The sequence below is a fragment of the Pristis pectinata genome, chromosome 2 (genome assembly GCF_009764475.1).
Source record: "Pristis pectinata isolate sPriPec2 chromosome 2, sPriPec2.1.pri, whole genome shotgun sequence".
In the NCBI taxonomy this organism is placed as follows: Eukaryota; Metazoa; Chordata; class Chondrichthyes; order Rhinopristiformes; family Pristidae; genus Pristis; species Pristis pectinata.
In genome coordinates, this window is record NC_067406.1 from 50536665 (window position 1) to 50559306 (window position 22642).

The 22642-nt window shown below is 38.5% G+C and overlaps 2 protein-coding genes across 6 annotated transcripts in view; one reads left to right on the forward strand and one right to left on the reverse strand.

Moving 5' to 3' along the window:
* LOC127567549 (putative nuclease HARBI1) overlaps positions 1 to 22642 on the forward strand; it is a 90338-nt gene that overhangs the window by 8447 nt on the left and 59249 nt on the right. For 2 of the 5 annotated variants that reach the window (XM_052010569.1, XM_052010571.1), the window contains exon 2: positions 3244 to 3372. The gene's annotated coding sequence lies outside the window, so the exon portion shown is untranslated. Of the gene's footprint in view, positions 1 to 905; positions 1015 to 3243; positions 3373 to 5556; positions 5624 to 6147; positions 7977 to 22642 lie in introns of those variants that run through there. The other 3 variants (XR_007955905.1, XR_007955906.1, XM_052010568.1) reach the window with 3 other exon arrangements.
* ankrd55 (ankyrin repeat domain 55) overlaps positions 19731 to 22642 on the reverse strand; it is a 48734-nt gene continuing 45822 nt past the window's right edge. Inside the window, exons 10-11 of the mRNA XM_052010572.1 lie at positions 21550 to 21651; positions 19731 to 20413 (exon numbers count right to left, since the gene is read on the reverse strand). Of these exons, the coding sequence (XP_051866532.1) occupies positions 20145 to 20413; positions 21550 to 21651 (371 nt within the window). The 3' untranslated portion in view covers positions 19731 to 20144. The remainder of the gene's footprint in view (positions 20414 to 21549; positions 21652 to 22642) is intronic.

Consider the following 22642-nt stretch of genomic DNA (forward strand, 5'->3'; position numbering starts at 1 on the left):
TGAGAACATAGACAAAATAATGTAGGAGTTGCGAAATGTGGAGCAGGAAGACATGTTCACAGATCGGGCTAGGTATGTCCTCCTCTCCCCAAGGGGAAAATAAAAGGAAGAAAACACAAACAAGCTGAGCCAATATCACAGATGGATACAGTCAGAGGAATCAAGTTAACTGAAGTTGTAGAATTCAATATTGAGTCCAGAAGGCTGCAATGTTTCCAGACAGAAGATGAGGTGCTATTCCTCAGGCTTGTGCTGAACCTCATTGTAACAGTACAGGAGGGCACAGACCGATAGGTCAGAGTGGAGTGGGATGGAGGCAAGGAAAGCCTCTGTTCAATGCAGTGGATCTACAAGTGGTCACCAGGGTAACCTTGTTCACAGCATATCCTGTTTTACCATATCAGGGACATCCCCCTTCCCCTATCCTCCCTTTTGTCTCCTTCCCAGTCTGACAAAGGGTTTTCAGCCTGGAACATTAACCCTGTTTCTCGCAGATGTGACCTGACCTGCGGAGTATTTCCAGAATTTTCTGTTTTTGTTTTAGAATTTTACGGCATCTGCAGTTTTTTTTTCTATCAATTTGCTAATATATGTTATGATCTCCTGACTACCGTGAGAATTTGTGGGATTAGTTTCAATCCTAACTAGGGACCAGTCCAATTCATTTCAAAGTTAAAATTGTTCTTGTGAATAGATGTTATTAAATACGAGTAAACTGAATGATAGATAAAGTAAATGTTACTGCAATGTATACAAATAGATCAAAGGACATCATATTTTTGCAGGAGTGTAACAAAAGTGTGTCTCCTTAAGGTATTTTTATTTTTAACATTCTGATTACTTAGGATTTGGCATTGTTGCATTGATGCTTTACTGGTGCAGCACACACTTTTGTCTGTTTTCAGGATCTGGGCATTGCTGGCACTACCTGCTTTTATTGTCCAAGCTTAATTGCCCTTGAACTGAGCAGCATGCAAGTCCATTTCAGAGACCGTTTGAGAGTCAACCACATTGGTAGGTGTAGATATATATACACACACACATACATATATATAGGAAGATAGATTTGCTTCCCTCAAGGAAACCAATTAATCAGATGGGTTTTTACAATAATCCAGTTATTGTAGTTTATTAAAAACATTACAAATTATTACCACAGATGGATCTGAACTCAGGTCACTGGATTATTAGCCCAGCTCTCTGGACTACTAGTCTAATTAACTGAACCACTGTTCCATCATCATACCCTTCAGTAAGTGGCAGCTGAGCCACCACTTTGACCTATTGTCATCCTTCTGATGATGGTACTGCCACAATGTTGATGGGTAGATTTGGACCAAGTGCTAGTACATGAATCATGATATATTTCCAAGTCAAAATAACATGTGACTTGGAGAGGAACTAGCAGTTAATGGTGTTCCCAAGTATGTACTGCTGTTGTCTTGCATGATAGAGGTCATGGATTTCATTGTAAATGAATCTTATAGATGGTACACATTCTGGAGTGCACTTGTAGAGGGAGTGAATGTAAGGGTGGTGGATTGGTATCTGTCATAAAGTCATAGAGTTGTACAGCACAGGAACAGCGCTTTGGCCCTTTGTGTTGAGCTTCTTTGTTGAAGTTGCACATATCAAAGCAAGTGGAAATTTCCTGAGATAGCTATTAACAGTACTTTTCCTATTAACAGTGAAATTTTGAATGCTATAATTTATTAGATAGAACTTACTGCAGAAAAAATATGCCTTTTAGTTCAACTGATCTGTGTAAGTGCTTATATATCATATTATAGAATAACAGAATAGCTGTAGCTACAAAGACACTGTTTAGCCCTTCAAGTTTGTACTGGCTATATGTATGAGCAAGTAGTCCCACAGACCTTTCAGATACTTATTCAGCTCTTGATTGAATGTTACATTTGCATCTGCAACCACTATGATTGGAAGTGCATTCTAGACACTAATGATTTGCTGTGTAAAAAAGAGTCTTCATGATCCTTGTCCTTCTCTAATTATTTTTTCCTATGCTGATACTCTATCCTTTTCCCACCTCCATCATGGTCTTGCCCCACACTTCTTCTGACTACTACACCACCCCATTTCACTCCCATTCTGGACTGTGGTGCCTGCTGCCTCCCTAAACCATTCGCCTTTCTCTCTTTTGACATTTTCACTTCCTCTTAGGTGGTCCCTCAGGGCAGAGGATAAATTTTTTCCACTCCAGTTCAATGGGTTTTGAGATGGCTGATGAGGAAAAGTGGGACTGCAAACTCTGCCTGGAAGTGCTTGATGCAATGATGAGTGGCTATTTTGCTAAATGGTGCTTTTTCTGCTGTTTATGATGGCCCACTTTGTGCTCCTGATGAGTAGAGTTTAGGTTTTCAAATGTTCCTTCTCCAGTTGGAGTGGTCATGGGCTAGGAATTCCCACAATTCAGTAGGAATGTGGCACTTTTTAAAGGAGGTTTTGAGAACATCCTTCAACCATTTCTTCTGTCCACCTTGTAATCTGTTGCTGTGACAGAGCTGAGAGTAAGAGTATCTGTTCAGAGGTCTGCTGTTGGGCATGTGAATGATGTAGCCTGCCTATGGGAGCCAAATGAGTGTAATTAGGGCTTCAATTCTGAGGACGTTAGTCTGGGAGAGGATGCTGATCTTGGTTCACTTACCTTCCCAGTGAATTTGGAGGATTTTGAGGATCAAACGTAAGCAGGACCTTTCCAGTGCTCTGAAGTGCCTCAGTAGAAAATCTCTGACTCAGAAGCATACAGGAGGCAGTGATCACTGCTGCCTGGTAGACCATGAGTTTTGTGCTGGGTTTGGGGTCTTGATATGTTATAACATAACTGATTACATTTTGATACCTCATAAGCCATAGTATCAGTTTTATATGGTCAACACATTTGAATATTTTACTCTCTCACTTTTCACTCTAATCATTTGTTTAAATTCTGAATAAATGGAATCAGCAAGGACCTGGTGAAACATGTTGGAATGATTTACTTCCAAATTTCGCCAAATGCTCGATCAGTCTCAGTAAATTGGAAAGTGGCAAATGCAGCACTGCTTTTCAAGGACAGGGGGAATGAAACAAAAAAGGGGACTAGATCATTTAGCCTGACATTTGCTGGAATCCATCACTAAAGATGTGATAATGGCATCCTTTGATAATCATAATGTAATTGGGCAGAGTTAACATAGTTTTATAAAGGTGACATTGCGTTTAATCTTTTTTTTCTGTCACCAGATGTGCACTGATGAAGTTGGCATTTGGGGTCCATCCCTAATTTCCTTTTGAATTTAGAGTCTTCCAAGACAATTTCAGAGAGCAGTTATGAGCGTTAGGGGTCCTGGAGTCAAACCTGGGAAAGAACAGGTAAGGATGGCAGATTTACTTTCTTGGAGGACATTAGTGAACTAGATGGGTTTTTAGGACAATGCAATAGTTTCACAATTGCCGGTATAGATTTATGTAATTAATATATTCTCCATTTTCTGTGGTTGGTTTTGAATTTATGCCTCTAATGGGTAGAACAAAATTTCCAGATACTACTCCAGTAATTTAATCAGAATGCCATCATGCCCAATATACCGAATAGAATCACAGTTTAGTTATAGCATGGAAAAAGGCCATTTGCCCATTGAGTCTGTATTGGCTAAATGTAAGAGCAATTCACCCGGTCCCACTCCCCTGTTCTCTTGCTATAGTCTTGCAAAAGCTTTCTTTTTCAGGTACTTACCCACATTACCATATCAATTACATTTCCCTCATCAACCCTCTCTATTACTTCATCAAAAACTGTGTCAGATTAATTAGCTACAATTTGCCATTAGCAAATCCATGCTTTCCCTAATCAATCCACACTTGTCTGAGTGACTGTTAATTTTGTCCCCGCTTTTTTGTGTCTATAACTTTCTCTACCACTGATGTTAAACTGGCTGGCTGACAGTTACAATGTTTATCATTATACACATATTTAAGAAGAGTGCAGCATAGTCTATAGGCATGTGAACAGGAGTTTTAGAGAAGAGCTGGAGCCAATTAGAGATCAAAAAGAAACTTTATTAATGGAGGCAGAGGATATGGGTGAGGTAGAAAATGAGTACTTTACATCAGTCTTCACCAAGGAGGATACTGCTGAAGTCTAAGCAAGGAAGATGTAAAAGAGATTTTGGCTGGGCTGAAAATGAATAAAAAAAGAAATACTTCAAGTGGGTAAACAACCTGGTCCAGTTGGGATTTATCCAAGGTTGCTAAAGAAAGTAAGGGAAAGGATTGCCCTAGCCATAATCTTCCAAACCTTACTAGATTCAGGATGATGCCTGAGGATTGGAAGATCACAAATATATTTGAATTCCCTTTTATGCCAGTCTTTTCTCATACTCTCTCTTACTTCCTTTTCATACTTCCCCTCTGAATTTTCTGTAATCAGCCTAGTTCTCAGGTGTTAGAGCCACAATAATGAGCAGGATTTTTAAGAGGTGAACCAGCACATCTAGTATCTGGATTTTGAATAGGTGTTTGATAAGGTCACCTGAAAATTTTTGTCTAATATAAGGACTTACTAGATTGGAAGAAACACATTAGCATCATTAAAGAATTGCTTAAAGAGCAGAAAACAGAATAGGTGTAAACAGATCATTTTCACGTTGGCAGATTGATACTGGCATGTTGTCACAGAAAGCAGTAATGATCTCTCAGCTATTCACTAATATTCATGACTGATTGAAAATTTGCTGATGAAACAAAGGCAGACGGGAAAGTGAGTTGTGAGGAGGATGTGTTTATCTAAATGCACAAAACATTCAAAACAAGGTGGATGATTTAACAGTGCAAATAGACATAAAGAGCTATTATGTGATTGCCATTAGAGAAATATAGATGCAGGTTTGACCAAGCCTGGGAGCAAAATATCCAAAGGTATTTGATATATAGGAAGGACAAGGATAAAGGAAGAGGAGGTGGGATGCTAAGGGTGAATAAAGGATGGACTCAGTGCAACAGTGAGAAAGGATATTAGTTCAGAAAACGAGGATGTGGAATCACTGTGTGTAACTAAGAAGCATCAAAAGGCAGAAGATATTGGATGGGTATCGTCTATAGACATCCCAATAGTATTGGTAATGTAGGGGCTGACAGAGTCAGCTTGAAGGACCAACAGACTTGCTCATGCTCTTATTTTCTATGTGTCTATGTAAAGAGTCTGCAAAAGAATATAGACAGTTTAAATAAGTGAACAAAAAGGTGTAGATACAATATATTAAGAGAAAATGTGTAGTTTTTGTCTTTGTTGTGAAAAATGAAAAAAAATACACATTAAACAGTAACAAAATAGGAAAAGTATAGATAGATCTTCATATCCAGGTTCATGACGTAGGAAGATGAAGTTTCAGATACAGCAAACAATTGGGAGGGCAAATGGTGCTTTGGTCTTTAGTGCATAATGATTAGAGTAAAATTGTGTTTATGTCTTGTTGAGATTGCTTAGGCTTTTTTGAGATCTCTTTTGGAGTATTTTGTTTAGTTTTATTAACTAAAGAAATATTATTTGCCTTGCAGTCAGTGCACTATGGATTCTCTGGATTGATTCTTAACATGACGAGATTGACCTATGAAGAGAGATTGTGTAAGCTCATTTGAGTTTAGAAGAATGAGAGATGATCTCACTGGTGCATGCTGAAACTAGGGAATGCAGGTTTAAAGTGGTGGGCAAAAAATACAGGGGGATGTGAGGGAAACCTATTTTACAAGTAAAAGTACAATATTGTAACTCTAAGTATGGAATGAAACTCACTGTGGAAACAGAGTTAATTACGTGTTACAAAAAACTTACATTAGCAATTTTTCTTTAATTTTACTGTCTTTTTATTTATATTTATTATGAGCTATGGGTGTTGCAGGGCAAATATTTCTTGCTAATTTCTTCAGCAGTGGCAGAGACTGCTGCAGTCTTGATAAAGATATTCCCACAGTGCTGTTGGGCAGGGATTTACAATATTTTAACAATGAAGAAGCAGCAAGATATTTCCAAGTGAACAATGCTGGAAGCATTTGGAAGGTCAGGGAGCATCCGTGGAAAGAGAAACAGAGTTAACTGTTTTGGTGAAGGGTCTTTGACCTGAAATGTAAACTTTATTTCTCTTTTCACAGATGCTGCCTAACCTGTCAAACCAGGATCTTCTGTCTTTATTTTGGATTTCCAGCATCTTCAGTTTTTTGAGTTTTATATTCAAGTCACGTCAGCATGTTTCTTGGGACATCCCATGTCCCTGCTGAGTCAGTTGTTACATCGTTGTATCAGAGGAGGAGTTTGGTGATGGAAAGGGGAAGGGTTGTATGTTCAAGGAAAGAAATTTGAACAGATATTTCGAGAGATCACCACAGAGACAGTGAAATGTGAATTTTGATTGCTTTCTGAAAATTATGTTGTGCTTTACATCTGTAAATAATATATCAGTAGAAACTTTCCCTCAATGTCAGCAAAACAAAAGAGCTGGTCATTGACTTCAGGAAGGGGGTGGTGCACATGCTCCTGTTTACATCAACAGTGCTGAGGTCGAGAGAGTTGAGAGCTTCAAGCTCCTAGGAGTGAACATCACCAATAGCCTGTTGTGGTCTACCCACATAGACGCCATGGCCAAGAAAGCACACCAGAGCCTCTACTTCCTCAGGAGGCTAAAGAAATTTGGCGTGTCCCCTTTGACTTTCACCGATTTTTGTAGATGTACCATGAAAGGCATCCTATCCGGACGCATCACAGCTTGGTATGGCAGCTGCTCTGCCTGATACCGCGAGAAACTGCAGAGAGTTGTGGACACAGCTCAGCACATCACAGAAATCAGCCTCCCCTCCATGGACTCTGTCTACACTTTTCACTGCCTCGGTAAAGCAGCCAACATAATCAATGACCCCACCTATCTCGGACATTCTCTCTTCTCCCCCCACCCATCAGGCAGAAGATGCAAAAGCCTGAAAAAACGTACCACCAGGCTCAAGGACAGCTTCTATCTCGCTATTATAAGACTATTGAATGGTCCCATAGTTCGATAAGATGGACTCTTGACCTCACAATCTACCTCATCATGGCTTTGAACCTTATTGGCTGCATGCACTGCACTTCCTCTGTAACTGTAACACTTCATTCTGCATTCTGTTACTGTTTACCCTTGTACTACTTCAATGCACTGATGTGATGAAATGATCTGTATGGATGGCATGCGAAATGTGTAAAACCGAGGTACATGTGACAATAATAAACCAATAAACCAATTTATCAAACTAGGTACGTAAGTAAATATATTGGTATCTATAATGATTACATCCAACTATTCAGTATAAACGAATAGAAAAGGTAGCTGCTGTACCCATTTAGAATACAATAAAATGTAACAATTCTATTTTAAAATGTGTAATTATTTAGTTTTATTTCTTAATTGCATTTTAACAGGTAGGCATTTCATAAATAGTACTGGTTTGTTTCAGCTGAAATTACTTGCATCTAGTATTGGCATTGTTTAAGGAGATGGGCAACATCTCCTTCTAGAATATGCTTTTGTCAAGAAGGTCTGGGAAGAAAAGCAGGGGTGTTTGTTGAGGTATATCCTGAACAGCTGCATAATACAGGACTCTGTGCTCTATGGGTTGTTCTCAGAGACATAGACTGAGGCAATTATTAATCATTACAAAAAGAACCATCAGCATTGAATAAGGTGCCCTCCAGTCTGCCTGAAACTCAATGGTATTCCCAAGGAAGGTGATGTACATGACCGAGTGTTACATACTGGGAATACTCTTAAGGTTCACAAGTACATGCTGAGGGACTTGTGAAAGCTGAATGTAGTCACTGCAAAGGCCATTTCACTCTAATTGGTTGGAATCTGTGTTAAAACCTTACAAACTATTTGCGTAGCGGTTATACACAAATGATAACTCGTGTTGTGCTAATGTAAAGTAATTGTATTAACATGGTGTGATAAAAATGTTGACAAAAGTTATGTATTATAAATATTTGATTTCTTTAATGAATAAAGTGTATTTTTAAATGAAAAAAAATGTTTGGCACAGCTTAAACACTTGAATCCTTGCATGAAAATCTTGTGTGATTGGTACCTATTCAAACGGACATGTGCTGCACTATTTTAGTACGTGGTTACAATCTCTAAAATTGATTTTTCTTTAGAAAACAATACAGGTAATTATATCTTGCGTCTGCTCCCCAGAAGACAAGGCAAAAAACCACTTTTGGTAGGAGAACTCAGAATAGGATAATGGTGAAAAGGCCTTCCTCAAAATGTGTATGAGATATCTAGACTGGGGGAGTTCCAGGCTTCCATATGTAAGTGGAAGTGGAACCTTTCCTTTCCCCTGTTGAAGTGATAGCCAGCTCTATGTCAGCAGTTGCTGCCCAGCCATGATGTAGCATATGATGGCTAAGGTTTTGGCTTCCTTCGCAGTACAGGCAGCAGCCACCAAAATTATGGTTGCTGCAATGGGAACTCAGGCTTCTCATCACGCAAGCTCAAACTGCTGCCATCATGTCTCTGATTACCAGTGACGGTATCATGACTCTTTAGAAATCTGACAAATAGCAGATTACTAAGTTACTCCAATTGCCAATACCTTCCCCTAGAGAAGTCATGGCACCTCTTTTGAGCACAAATCTGCTCTTCAGTTCCTGAATGAAGTATTGTGATTTCTCTACTACCATTTTGTCTGTGCCCTCTCTATTGCCCATCAGGATAAGGGAGTCAGCAGCAGAGGATGTAGGAATTCAGATATCGTCATGGAAGTGGAAATAGGCATGGTTTTGTGGTCAGAATCTTAGAGTCTTAGTATGACACAAAGGTTGCAAAAAATCTGGTTCATTGTCTGATAATTGCTAGGGAAAGAGATGTAGTTGGGGGCAAGGGAATAAAGTTTGTGATTAGTACTCATGATGCTAGCTTCACCTTCCAGTATTTAGCTGGAGGAATTTCCTGCTCATACTGTACCAGACATAAGACATGTGGTCTTACAGCTTAGAGCCAGAATGATAGAAATTTACAGTGCACTAGGAGGCCATTCAGCCTATTGTGTTCATGCCAGCTGCAAAATGTATTCAATCTAATTCCATGGCTCAGCTCTCAATTCATTGTCTTGTAGGTTAAGGCACATAAAGTGCTCTTCCAAATACTTTTCAAACATGTCGAGAGCTGCTGCCTCCGCTATCCTTTCAGGCAATGAGTTTTAGATCCCAATTTCATGTGAAGATGAATTAAGTTTTCCTCTCTCCCGCCATGAATCTTTCAGCATTTGCCCTAAATACATCTATTCTAGATACTGATGTCTCTGCTAAGAGAAGTAGATCATTCACATTCACCTTATGGAGACTTCTGATAATTTCACATGTTTTGATCAAATATCCAAAGAAACCAATTCCAGTTCAGCCAACCTTTCCTCAGAACTAAACTTTTTCAGCTCTGGCTGCATCCTTATAAATCTTTTGTACTCTCACTAACGCTATTAAACCAGAACTGTACACAACACCCTAGCTATGGTTCTGGTAGTATTGTGTAGTTACTGGACCATTTATTCAGAGATTTAAGTTTGAATCCCATCGTGGCAGCTGTGGAGTTTAAATTCGAGGAATTATATGTGTTAAGGATTAGGTTACTAGTTGGTGAATGTCCCTTTAAAACATAGTACAGGAGTTTGTGTGTGTGTGTGGCGTTATTATGACAACAGGAGATAACGATGTGCTGACGTTTTGGTTCAGTCAGAGAGGAGAGAGAGCAAGAGAGAGACACTGCCTCCTGGTCTCTGTATCGATGGATGGAAAACAATAACTATGTCTGTCACTACAATCCACGTATGGATTTTTGGAATAATCCAGTGGAGTCCACTTTGTCGTTAACCTGTAGTGGGAAGCAGGTATTTGTGTGGATGGCCACGTCTTGAGTGCCTTTTGGGGTGGCAGATACTTCAGAACAAAGCAATGGAGACCTTCGGAGATTGAGGTGTCATATGGGTTCCATCGTGGAACATTTGGATTTCGTAACTTCTCTATTCTCTCTCTAAATTTTCTCTTCAGTCAATGGTGGTTTTGCAAAAGCCTTTGCTCACGTTTCACCTTATGGCTTGCTGAACTGAACTTTGAGAACTATTCCTGGACTTGGGAGTTTGGGAATTTGCCAAACACACACTTCGAGTTTAGTTTTGGGGTTAATGTTTAATATCTAACATTTTTATTTCTAACATTCTAACATTTTTACTTTTATTTTTTCTTATTATCATAAGTAGTTATTAATAAAATAGTTTCTAACACTTACACATGACTCGGTGTGTTTCTTTTGTTGCTGGTACATAGCATATGGCTATGGATTTTTTTAAAAAGTAGACAAAATAACAGTAATTAGGAAACCAACAGATTGTCATAAAAGTCCTTCTGGATCACTAATGTCCTTCAGAGAAGGAGATCTACTATCCCTATTTGGTCTGCTCTTTATGTGATTTTTGAAATCTGTCCTGTATACTGTTTCTCAACTATCTGACCTGCTCCTACATGAATTCCATGAATTTAAAGACAGTGGAGATATTGAATTTTTCAGCATACATTTAGAAACTGACATTGTGTTCTTGAATTATGTTTTTGAGTTTTTGAGGAGTAGGTGTGTTTGGGAAATTGGTGGTGGGGGGAGGGGTCAATAATAAATCCTTGTAGCACACCAGATATGACTGTGGGTGAGGGAAGATGATTCTGGCCATGACTGAATGGATGAGAATGGAGACACAAGAGACTGCAGATGCTGGAATCTGGAGCAAAAAACAAATTGCTGGAGGATCATCCCCACCTCAGCTGGTTCCATCTAGCTGCCCCTGTCTCACTCCTCCCTCTCATCTCTTTATATTGGCTATCTTCCTTATACACTCTTATCCTGATGCAGGGTCCTGGCCCAAAATCTTGACCATCCCCTTGTTCCCACAGATGCTCCTTGACCCACTAGTTCCTTCAGAGATTTTGGAGATCAGGGTTGGGAGGGAGAAATGGCAAGAAACATTGAGATGGAAATTTGGTCAGTGCCAGGGGTGAGAGGGGGTGGAGACTGGGTCTCTATCATGTGCCTGAGCCTTGACAAGTCTGGAGTGAGATGGAGGGTGGGGAATGGAGAAATATTATGCAATATTAGGGTGAGCTTGAGGCATCGAAGGTAAGTATGGAATTTAACTTATGGGGTCCCAATCCACTGATGAATTATTAAACGCCAGTTCCCCCAGCTGCTTCCAAAGTTGTTTGCTTTCAGGATGGCTTGATTTAATTTTCTCTGCAATTCTTCAAAGAAACATGGCACAAGGAATGATGCTGTGTTGTGCATGACCGACATAATATAACTCCTTTGGATCAGATCCAAAGGAGTTAATCATTCTGGTAGTGTCTGGTTGAATCCCTAAAGTGATACGAGACAGCCAGGAAATAGTCATTGTTATGTTTCACTTCAGTTAAAGTCAATTTTCAATTGGACAGTATTGAAAAAAAAACAGCATTATATGATCTAAGCCAGAATACCATAACTAACAATTGAGACTGATTATAATCTTGCGGGAAAAGGGAATTGCGTGGGAAGAAAAGCAGAAATATAAAAATAGGAAAGGCAGGACCATTTAGTTGGATAAATTGCTCCAGATGACATTCTAGAATTTATTCAGATACAAAGGTCTATAGGTGTTATATGATGTTCTGTTATTTATTTTGATTTTGCACTTTCTCTAGGGACTCTGCAGACTGGAGCGTATCTGGAAATGCCAGGTTATAGAGAATGGACCAAAAGGTGGAACTAGAGAGCTATTGTGATAGAGAGCTGGCATGTACATGATGGGCCAAATGGCCTCCTTTTTTTTGTAATTTTGGGCTGCATGTCTGTGATTTATCACAATAAATCCCCTCTGACCATTGATTCCTTCTGAAATTGGTGGATCAGTGCTGCCTAATGTAACCTCCATAAGGCAGGTTACATGAAATGTAATCCATTTAATCGAACATCTTTCAATGTTTTCCTGAAAAAGGCAGTGCAGGTAGATAGGGTGGTGAAGAAACACATCAGATGCTTGCCTTTTATCAGCTGTGGCCTAGGTTATAAGAGTAGGGACTTCATTTTACAACTTTATAAAATATTTTTAAGCCACTTAAGTGCTATTGAGGTCGCCACAATATAGAAAGAATGCGATTATGCTGGAGAGCATACATAGAAGATTCACCACTATATTGTCTGGATTGGAGTATTTCACTCATAAGGAGAGATTGGATAGCTTGAGTCCCTCCGAGGAGACTGAGGGATGACCAGATAGAGGTATAGAAAATTATGATGGAGATAAATCGGGTGGATAGTAAGAATCTTTTTCTCTGGGGGAAGGGGGTAGGTGTCAAAAATAAGTGGGCATAGGCATAAGGTTAAAGGTAGGAGGGGAGATCTGATAGAGGTTTATCAGTTTATGAGAGGCATAGCTAGAGTAGACAGCCAGTATCTTTTCCCCAGAGTTGAAATGTCTAATACCAGAGGGCATGTACTTAGGGTGATAGGGGGTAAGTTCAAAGGAGATGTGCGGGGCAAGTTTTTTAACACAGAGAGTGGTGGGTGACTGGATTGCGCTGCCTGGGGTGGTGGTGGAGGGAAATACGATAAGGCATTCAAGAAGTTCTTAGATAGGCACATGAACGTGAGGGAAATGGTAGGATGTGGACATTGTGTAGGAAGAAGGGATCAGTTGGGCATTTTATTACTAATGTAATTGGTTCAGCACAACATTGTGGGCCGAAGGGCCTGTTCCTGTGCTGTACTGTTCTATTTTCTATGCAAGTCGATACTACATCAGATACCTCCATTTGCCTCCACAAATGCTGCTCATCCGCTGAGTTCTTCCAGTGTTCTGTTTTTCTTCTAAATTCCAGCAGCTGCAATCTCTTTTGTCTAGGTAACTACAATGGTCGATATGGACATGGTGGGCCAAAAGGCCTGTTTCTGTGCTATATGACTCTATAACTCTAAAAGAGGCATATAGGTGTTTTCAGTGTTCCAAAGCTGATGTGCTTGCTTTAAATGGTCAAATTATGTTTTGTTAGTTGTACAATTTCACAATTTAAAATATGAAAGGAAATCCTCACTGTCATTTAGAGTAACTGCATTAGTGCTGGTGCAGCGCGTCTTCCTTTTTATGTCCATTAGAAAAAAGGGTTAAAAAAACGTTAAGTAGCTTGGTTGTGTCTTCTCAAATTTTGTACAGTGCTGACTATAGATGTGAGAGCAAGTTCCCCCATTAGCTTGACAAATTTGTTGATTAAGTTTAGTTGAGTTAGCTGACCTCAGATGAGATGCTGATGGGGATGATTTAATATTCCTCAGTTCTCTGTTAGATGAGGGGAGCCGAGAAGAATGAATATTTTTGTTTAATGTATTGTTTTGATGTTCCTTCCCCCAAGCTTTTCTGAAAATAGAATCAAACCCTAATGCCTTTTTTTCCACAAAAAATTAAATAAGCAACAATATAATCCCACTGGGGATGGGAGAATGGAAAAGGTGAATAAAGGGAGTGAGAATCTGGGTGGACTGGTGGGAGAGGAAAAGGAAAACAGGGGGTGTGTAGAAAATAATATGTTCACACCATTGGGGTGTAGGCTACCCAAGCGGAACATGAGATGTTGTTCTTCTAGTCTGTGTTTGGCCTCATCATGACAGTGAAGAAGGCAGAGGAGAGACAGGTCGGTGTGGGAATGGGAAGGGGTGTTAAAATGGCCTGCAACCAGAAGCTGATAATGGCCTTTGCAGACAGAGCACAGGTACTCTGCAAAATGGTTACCTAGTTAAGGCTTGGTCTTGCTGAATAAGAGAGGTCACATTGTGAGCACTGAATTCAATAGACCAGGTTGGAGAAGTTGGACCTGAATTTCTGCTTCACCTGCAAGTGCTGTTTAGGTCCCTGGAAAGTGTTGCACCTCCTATAGTTGCTGGAAGAAGCTGAAAGGGCGGAAGAGGGAAATATGACTGATGGTGGGATCCCAGATGATATGCTGCATGTGAAGGCTTAGTGGAGTTAAAGGTGAGGACCAACGGAACTCTATCTCTGTTATGTCTGGGGGCAGGGGCGAGGGGTGGTTGAGAGCAGATGTGCAGGAATGTGAGTATGTTGGGATCAGCAATTTGAAGTTCTTAATTTATTTTCTTTCAGTTTTGCTGGCACTTGAGTCCTTGTGCCAATTTTATTTTGCTATTACTGTCAACAATGTTTTTTTTTCAGTGGGAATCTTTCAAACATGATTCAGTGTACGAAAGAGGGATTCCAGCCTGCCGATAAGTTGAAGTTCCCTTAGACTATCCCAGAGTTGTTACAAGCTTTGTTCCTGATTCATTGTCTGCAAACCCTTACTTGCATTGAAGTTTCTGCAGCCATTAATGGTCGGCACATTGCATCTGTACAGATCTTCACTAAATGTTCCAACACATATTGCATGTGTGAAATAAAAGCAGCAAATGCTGGAAACACTCAGCAGGCCAGGCAGCACCTTGTTTCTCTCCTCCCCAGTTCTGATGAAGGGTCCCAGATGAGATATGTTGACTGTTTCTTTTTCCACAAGTGCTGAGTGTTTCAGCATTTTCTGTTTTTATTTTAGCATATGAAGTTTTTTTGATTTTTATAAAATGTGTGAGCTGTGAGAAATTTATCATTCTGGCAAAATTTATATCAGTATCCAAGGGCCAACTCTGTGACGCACAGCTCCAGTGATCTGGATTTGATCCTGACCTTGGATGCTGTGTGGAGTTTGCATACCTTCCCTACGTTTGCATGTGTTTCCACCAGGTGCTCTGGTTTCCTGCTACATCTCAAAACTTTGCTGGTAGCTAAATTGGTTACTGTAAAATAACCCCTAGTGTAGGTGAGTGGCAGGAGAATCAGGTGAAAAGTTGATGTGCATGTGGGAGAGAATAGGTCACAGAAAAGTAAGTCGGAGTTTGATGGCAATGCTCTGAGTGCTGCTATTAGCTCAATGGGCTGAATAGTCTAAAACCAACCTCAAAATTTGCTTTTATCAGACATGTAAAATGGGCTTTGCACAAGGTTAGATTTTTGTGTTGTCTATTCAAGTTGACTAGCTTTCAAAAACTATTCCTGACTGTAGCATCATGATATTTCAATTCTGATATTTCCATTTATTTGATACTTGGTATACACTGAGACACAGAGCCACATCATGAGAATTTCCTAAATGCCATTCATGCTATGGGCCACATTCATAAAACAGGGGACAAAAAACATAATTTCGATTGTCTGTTATTTCTTTGTTTCCTTTCTCTTGCCTTAACATATCATTGTTTTTAAGTTTTTGTATAAACATTATCATACATCTGTAGCAGTTTCATTTTTTTGAAACTTGCTGCTCCTTTTTGTATGCATATAGATTAAAAATAGTGTTTTGTGCTCCAGTGGTGTGTACTGAAATACTGATATAGAAACTGCTTTGGTGGACTGTTTCAGAGAGATTGATGATCAAAAAGCAGAAGAAGTATTGCTGAGTGTGAAAATGTTAATGTATGCAACTCTCTTTCAAAAGCAAATAATCAAAATTATCTGCCCACACTTTTGTTACCAATTGTATTACAGTGCTAAGGTCTTTTAAAAGATCACATTAGGATATGGAATTGAATATGACCATGAAATAATAATCATTGATAATTATTAACACACATGTGCATGTTTGTAGAGAAAGGCTTGACAAAATTTTCTCAATTTTCTGACTAGGTCTTGCTTATGCTTGAGCCTGCAAGTACATTCCTGTTTTTCTCTTGAAAGATGGTTTGTAAGCTGTTGTCACATCATGACATTTGAGAGAAATTATGTAACAAGTTGGAGGGTGTGGAAATTACTACTTTAATTTTTTGTAAATGTGTGGTGGCTTTACAATCAGCAGGAAGCAGCAGTATTTAAAACCAGTGTTTGATTTTGAAGTTCCCACGAGGGGTGTTAAGTAATTTCCAACTGTTAATAGCTGCCACTCTATTTATGGCAAACTCTCTTCATTGGTAGGGGACAGAGACAGGAGTACATCAGAACTTTACATTTGCTGCTATTTAAAATTAAAATATTGATGAAGGGAGAGAAAACCTGGAATGACATATTCTACAGCTATATTAATGATAAATTATCATTGGTTACTTTTTTATTACTGCATTTGTCATGTACAAACATTGCAAACAAACATAACCTATAACTTTCAGCAATTACTATCTCCACAAATTATCTGATGTAATTACACTTTGTTTTTATATAGAACATAAGTAATTTGCCCTAAAACATTGGAAAGTTAGTTTAAAGAATTCATTTGCTATTGATTTTTCTCTTAGGTTTAAGATGAGTTTAATTATTTTAAATTTAAAAAAAACTGAATCTTAAATAGATAATTTGATCATTATTGATGTCTCTAGTAAAGTCAGTAAAAAATTAATGATTGGAAAAGAAGTCATGGAAAATATTCCATGATGAAAAATTTGGAAGAAATATGACTGAAATCCTGTTGGCTCTGCAGAGCATATGATCAAAGTAGATTTGCCCTGTATAATTCATTTCTATTATTGGTGCCCTGTTTCTTGATTTTTTTTACTATTCCTTATGTTCTTCAACCATAGGTTTAACTGGGTAGCTGAGGGAAGCTACAAGAGATCCTGATTAGTGACCATAAACAGATCTTAATCAGAAAAGAAACAATTATCTTTATTATCTTTTAATTAAACAGTCATTGTGTTCGAAATTTTGAGACAATTGTTAAATGTTGCTCCTGAATAGTTTTGCTCTAAAGTGAAGTTATGTCCCAAGAAATTACATTGTGTAATGTTGTTTTATTTCAGCCTATGTATAATTAAAAAAAAACTTCTGGAATGGAACTCAATTTAGATAATTCTACACCTGCTAAACCCATGATCTTTGGCGCGGAAAAGGGCTAGAGCAGCAGCTGCATGTGAACACCACCACCTGAAGCTTCCCCTCCAAGATGCACACTATCCTGATAGAAATATAACATCATTCCTTCACCATCATGGCACTTCCAACCCAATGGCACTGTGGGAGAACCTTCATCAGAAGGACAGTAGCAGGTTAAGGAAGTGGCTCACTGCTACCTTCTGATAGGCAATAAATGCTGGTCTTACCATGATGCCACAGAGAAATGAACAAAAATAACACTGTTGAAAATGACATTTTTGATACAAAGAGATAGAAGAAGGTGAATAGGATGAATTAAGCAAAATCTGACAGGAAGTAAACTGACAATTGAACATTAATTATTTAGTCTTTCACTCTCATGATTCTAAGCAGGAATTGTGCATAATGTAAGATATTCCAAACTGTCAACTAAAAATCAGGTAGCACGTCTAAGTACAAGAATAAATATATCCTTCAACTTTTATGGGTAATTTATTGTAATTGACAAACAATGCAAGAGCATATGTTGCATGTCCAAGCAACAGTAGACAGTGAATAAAGTTTCCACAGCTGATAGGCACACAATAACTTCATACATCAAGGTAGAAATGCCTTTTTTGCACTATTTTTAACAAAATAGGTAATCAGGCAAAATTCTCTGTTTGTTATTTGAACAAAGTGTTTAATTGTACTAAATAATGAAGTCTCAATGAAACTGTAAGCAAAGGTCGGCATGTTTGGTAAGATGGACAGAGCAATGGCAGATGCAATTTAATCCTGTTAAGTGTGAGATGCTGCACTTTGATAGGACTAATAAGGGTAAGACAGATACAATGAATAGTAGGCCCTAAGGAATATTAAGGAACAGAGGAGTCTTGGTGTACAAGTCTGAGGATCCCTCAAGGTGGCTGCACAGATGGATAAGATGCTGAGGAAGGCATACAGGATACTTGCCTTCATTAGCTTGAGCATAAAATATAAAAGCAGGGAAGTTATGGTACAACTTTATAAAACATTGGTTAGGCCACAGGTGGGGTGCTGTGTGCAATTCTAGATGCCACACTAGGGACATAATTGCACTGGAGATGCTGTAGAGGAGATTCACCAGGATGTTGGCTGGCAAGGAGCATTTCAGTTATGGAGAGACACTGGATAGGCAAGAAGCAGAGAAGGCTGAGGGGGATTTGATGAGGTGTACAGAATCATGAGGGGCATAAATAGAGTAGATAGTAGAAAGAGTTTCCCCATAGCAGAGGCATCTAAAACTATAGGGCATAGGTTTAGGGTAAGAGGAAAAAGGTTTAGAGGGGTTCCAAGGAAGAAGTTTTTCACCCAGAAGATGGTTGGAATCTGGAACTTACTATCTGAATGGGAGGTGGAAGAGGTACTCTCACGACTTTTAAGTACCTGGATGAGCATTTAAATTGTGTTAAGGTAACAGATCAGGTATTAGTAAATGGGATTAATGTAGATAGGTACTTGGTGGTTGGCATGGATGTGATAGGCCATATCAATAAAAACAACTTATGAATATTTTTATCAGCTTATAGTTCATGGAGAATTAAAAAAATTCATACAGCCCATTTGCAAAAATCTTTGAATATTTTTGGCATGGGTTACGTTTTTTTGGAAAGAAAACAGTAAGCCGTGATCTTAAAATGAGTGGCTGCATTGTTGAGCTCAAGAACGATGTAGTGGGCTTGGAGGGAGAAGTTGTGGCACGAGACTAAAAACCAAAGCCTTTGAAAAAGTTCGTAGTTGTTGAGACTAAAAGTTGTAAGTTAAGTATATTGATTACGTGTATTCATATGAATAATGCATTTGCATGTCTATAAAAAAATTCAAATCTTATTTCATTGGTCCTTTTGCAATTTTCTTCTATCCATGTCCTTTTCTTCTCTCTTCTGGTCTCCTCCTGATATTAATTCCTTTCTGGTGTCCTGGTCCATTGACACTAGTCACCTTCTTGTGCAATACCAAAGTAACCATTCTTAAGGGACAATATACACTGTCCTATAAACTTCATGAGTATATCTGGAATGAACAAGCACGGAGAATTTGCATCAGAAGCCTGATCTTGGAATCCAGGGTTACTTCTGTGGGCAGAATGGCTTTAACATTTTTAGCTATTCGCTAACTTGATCCTACAGTTGGAAATAAGTACTTCTATTTTGCACTTGTAGATGTTCCAATTCAGGATCAGTCATTTTCCTTCCTGACTTTGGGCACTATCTATGTGGCATTTGCACATTCCTCCAATAAGTGTGTATGTTTCCACCAGGGACACGAGTTCCCTCTAACACTCCAAAAAGTACTGGAAGGTTAATTGGTCACTGTAAATTACTGCATAGTGCAGGCAAGTGCCAAATCAGTCAAAGGGGAATTGAACAAGCATGAATAACCGTGCTTGTTCACTCCAGGTGCACCTGAAATTGACATAAGGTCATGCATATTGTCCCTTAATTCCCTTGGGTATGTGAGAGAATATAAATTGCAGAGATGCAGGGAAAGAAGAGGGGAATGAGATTGATGGGTTGCTCTGTTGGGATCTGGTATGGACTTGATGACCAACCTGCTGTGGATTTCAAACATTTCTAAAATACACTAATGTATTCAATTAATCATTCAATTAATTGAATGAGGATGTGCAAAAAAATGGGAACATGCTTTAAGTATCAAAATCCAATGAATAGGTCAGATTGTTTACATAATGAGTGGATGAGCTATCCAGATAATAAAGTTTGATACCTAATCCATGCTGTATAAGGTGATTACAGCCTGTGTATTTAGTATATTGTAGTAAATGAGTAAGTAGTCTGTGTGCTGGAGATGATCCTAGTGAGAGTTTAACAAAAATTATTGCATTTAGGCAGACCTCAAAAAATTCATCTGGGCTGGTGCTAATGTTCAGCAGATGCAAAGCCTCCAATTCTAACTTCACATCAGTTCACTGTCTTATGTTGTACCCAGCTATCTGGTCATGGAGGAATAACATAGTCAAATTTGACACTGTCCACACCTATCTGATATCCACACCCATGGATGTTTCAGAAAGGATTGCTAAGCAAGGATCAGGAATGTTATAGTGACTGATTTTCCCTTCCCTAATTCTAATATGTCTGTCAATATACTGGCTGTAATTACCTTATTCAGAATGGACCAAGTATCAAATTTTATTTCTACATTTTTGTTCTACTTTCCTACACTTATTGACTCTCTATATGGGAATTGGTTTCACACTTAAACAAGTCTTCTGAATGTGTAATTTTCTTTTGAGATGGGATAGCAGGAAGTACAGGGTTGACCCTCATAGAATCACCTGATGTGACTGGCAAAAATGAATACAGTGAATGGCTTTGGCCAGTCCCCTCTCTTTGTATTCTTGATGGGAGTCTTGGTGGGAGATTTACTGCAGCAGTCCACATAGAAGTCTGAGGCAGTCCTCTGATTTTTGCCATTTCTGAAGGTAGATTGCCTACAGTCAAAAGAAAGAATTTAATATTTAACATAAACATATTTCAAATGGCCAACATTATTACAAAAACATATTTAAGCTCATTTTTGTGATTTTTTTTAAAGAATGGATGGCTAGAACATTATTTACATAGCCAACACAATAAGATCTCCGTACCCAAATATGTCAGCTGTACCACTCAACTAACATAGTGACTAAATTAGCTCATTTGGGTGGGTTAATCTTGTTTGATATTTTTCCTGTAAGTGAATGACGATTACAAGAATTACAATAATTTGTTATTGTTGCAATGAAGAAAATAAAAAAGATCAACATTTAGTAAAGACATTATTGTATTTGATCCTTGCAAAATGCTGATACACTGCATGTTACCAGACTACTGATTTATATAGATGTACAACACAGAAACAGGCCTTTCAGCCCATCGTATCCATGCCACCCAATGTACCTATCCATGCTAAATAATTTCCCACATTAGTTCCATAGCCTTTTAGGCTTTGGTGATTCAAGTATTTGTCTAGAGGCATCTTAAATATTGTGAGAGTATCTGCCTTCACCTCTTCTTCAGGCAGAGTAGCCGACACCCCAACCACCCTCACTGTGAAAAAATTTGCCCTCAGATCCCCTCTGAACCTCCTACTTCTCACCTTAAACCTCACTCTATTGTCTATACCTCACCATGGAAAACCAACTTTTTACCATCTACACTATCTTATGATTTTATATACCTCTATTGGATCAGCCCTTAGACTCCTCCACTCCTGGGAAAACAAACCCAGGCTGTCCAGTCTCTCCTTTTAACTGAAATGCTCCAATCCAGGGTACATCCTGGTGAATCTCCCCCGCAATCTGTCCAGTGTAATCACATTCTTCCTGCAGTGTGGCAACCAGAACTGCACTCAATACTTCATGTATAACCTAACTAGTGTTTTATAAAGTTGTAACATGATGTCCCAGCTCTTATATTCTATGCCACTGCCTGAATTACATGTCAGCAAAATGAGAAATAGTATGCTAAATATTTTGATTGGAAATACTGAATTTAAATCCAAAGATGCAAAAAAAATCTTAATCTGTCAGTCATGCTGACTTCTCTGTGATGATTTGCACCGATATCTTAAGAAATATTCACCTACATTTATGAGCAGAGTTATCAGCAATAGGAGCCAGGTAGGACTTTGCAGGAATTGAAGCTTTTACTTTCATTCTCTCAAGGGGGGTTATATGTACATTTCCTCCTATGGACAAAAGAGAATGTAAAATGAATAACAGGCAAATAATAGTGTATTTTCAATATTGTGATTTGCACAAAAATCAACTTTTCTTTATGATTCTGTTTCTGTCTTGATACATACTCCTTCATTTGGGATGATCTAATCAGCTTTGTTATTGATTGCCTAGTCTGGATGTGATCCAATGAACAGTTTGTGACTAACATGGCCAACCACAGCAAGAGGATAGGTTCAAATGTTGTGATTTCTAATTTTTGCGGCAAGAGTTAACTGCAATAATGTGTGTACATGTGTGCAGAAATATTATCTCTGGTGCTCAGCAGACGATGCACCTTAAGCAATTTTAACAAGCAGATTAAAGAATAAACTAAAGAAGAATGTACTGAGAAAACCAATAAAGGAATTATCAGTACATAAAGTTAAAACATCATAAATATTCATTAAAGGGAAATGTTTACCATTTAAAATTTAATTTCCTCAGAATCTTTTTTCTCTTCTTTCAACCCAATTGGAAAATTTTAGTTTGTACAGATGCTTGATACAAATGCAGTATGTAAAATATGCACATTTGAGAAATTGTGTATAATTAAACATTTCTTTAGAAAAGATAACTAAGGGTGACCTAATAAAGGTCTTTAACATGATGAAAGGTTTTGATAGAGTGGTTACAGAGAGACTGTTTCCATTTTTGGGGAAGAGATTAATGATAAGCCATCAATACAAGATGAGCAACAAGAAATCCAATATGGAATTCAGAAGAAATGTCTTTAGTCAAAGGGTGGTGAGAATGGAGAACATACAGAGAGCAGTTGAAGTGAATAGTGTAGATGCATTTAAAGGAAGCTGGACAAGCACATGAAGAAGCGAATAGTGGGTTATGCTGATAGATTTAGATGTGGAAAGATGGGAGAGGGAGTGAGTGGAGCACTAATGTCGGGAAGAACTGGTTTTAGTTAAAGACATGCTATATATTTTACATAATCACATTTTTGTTATT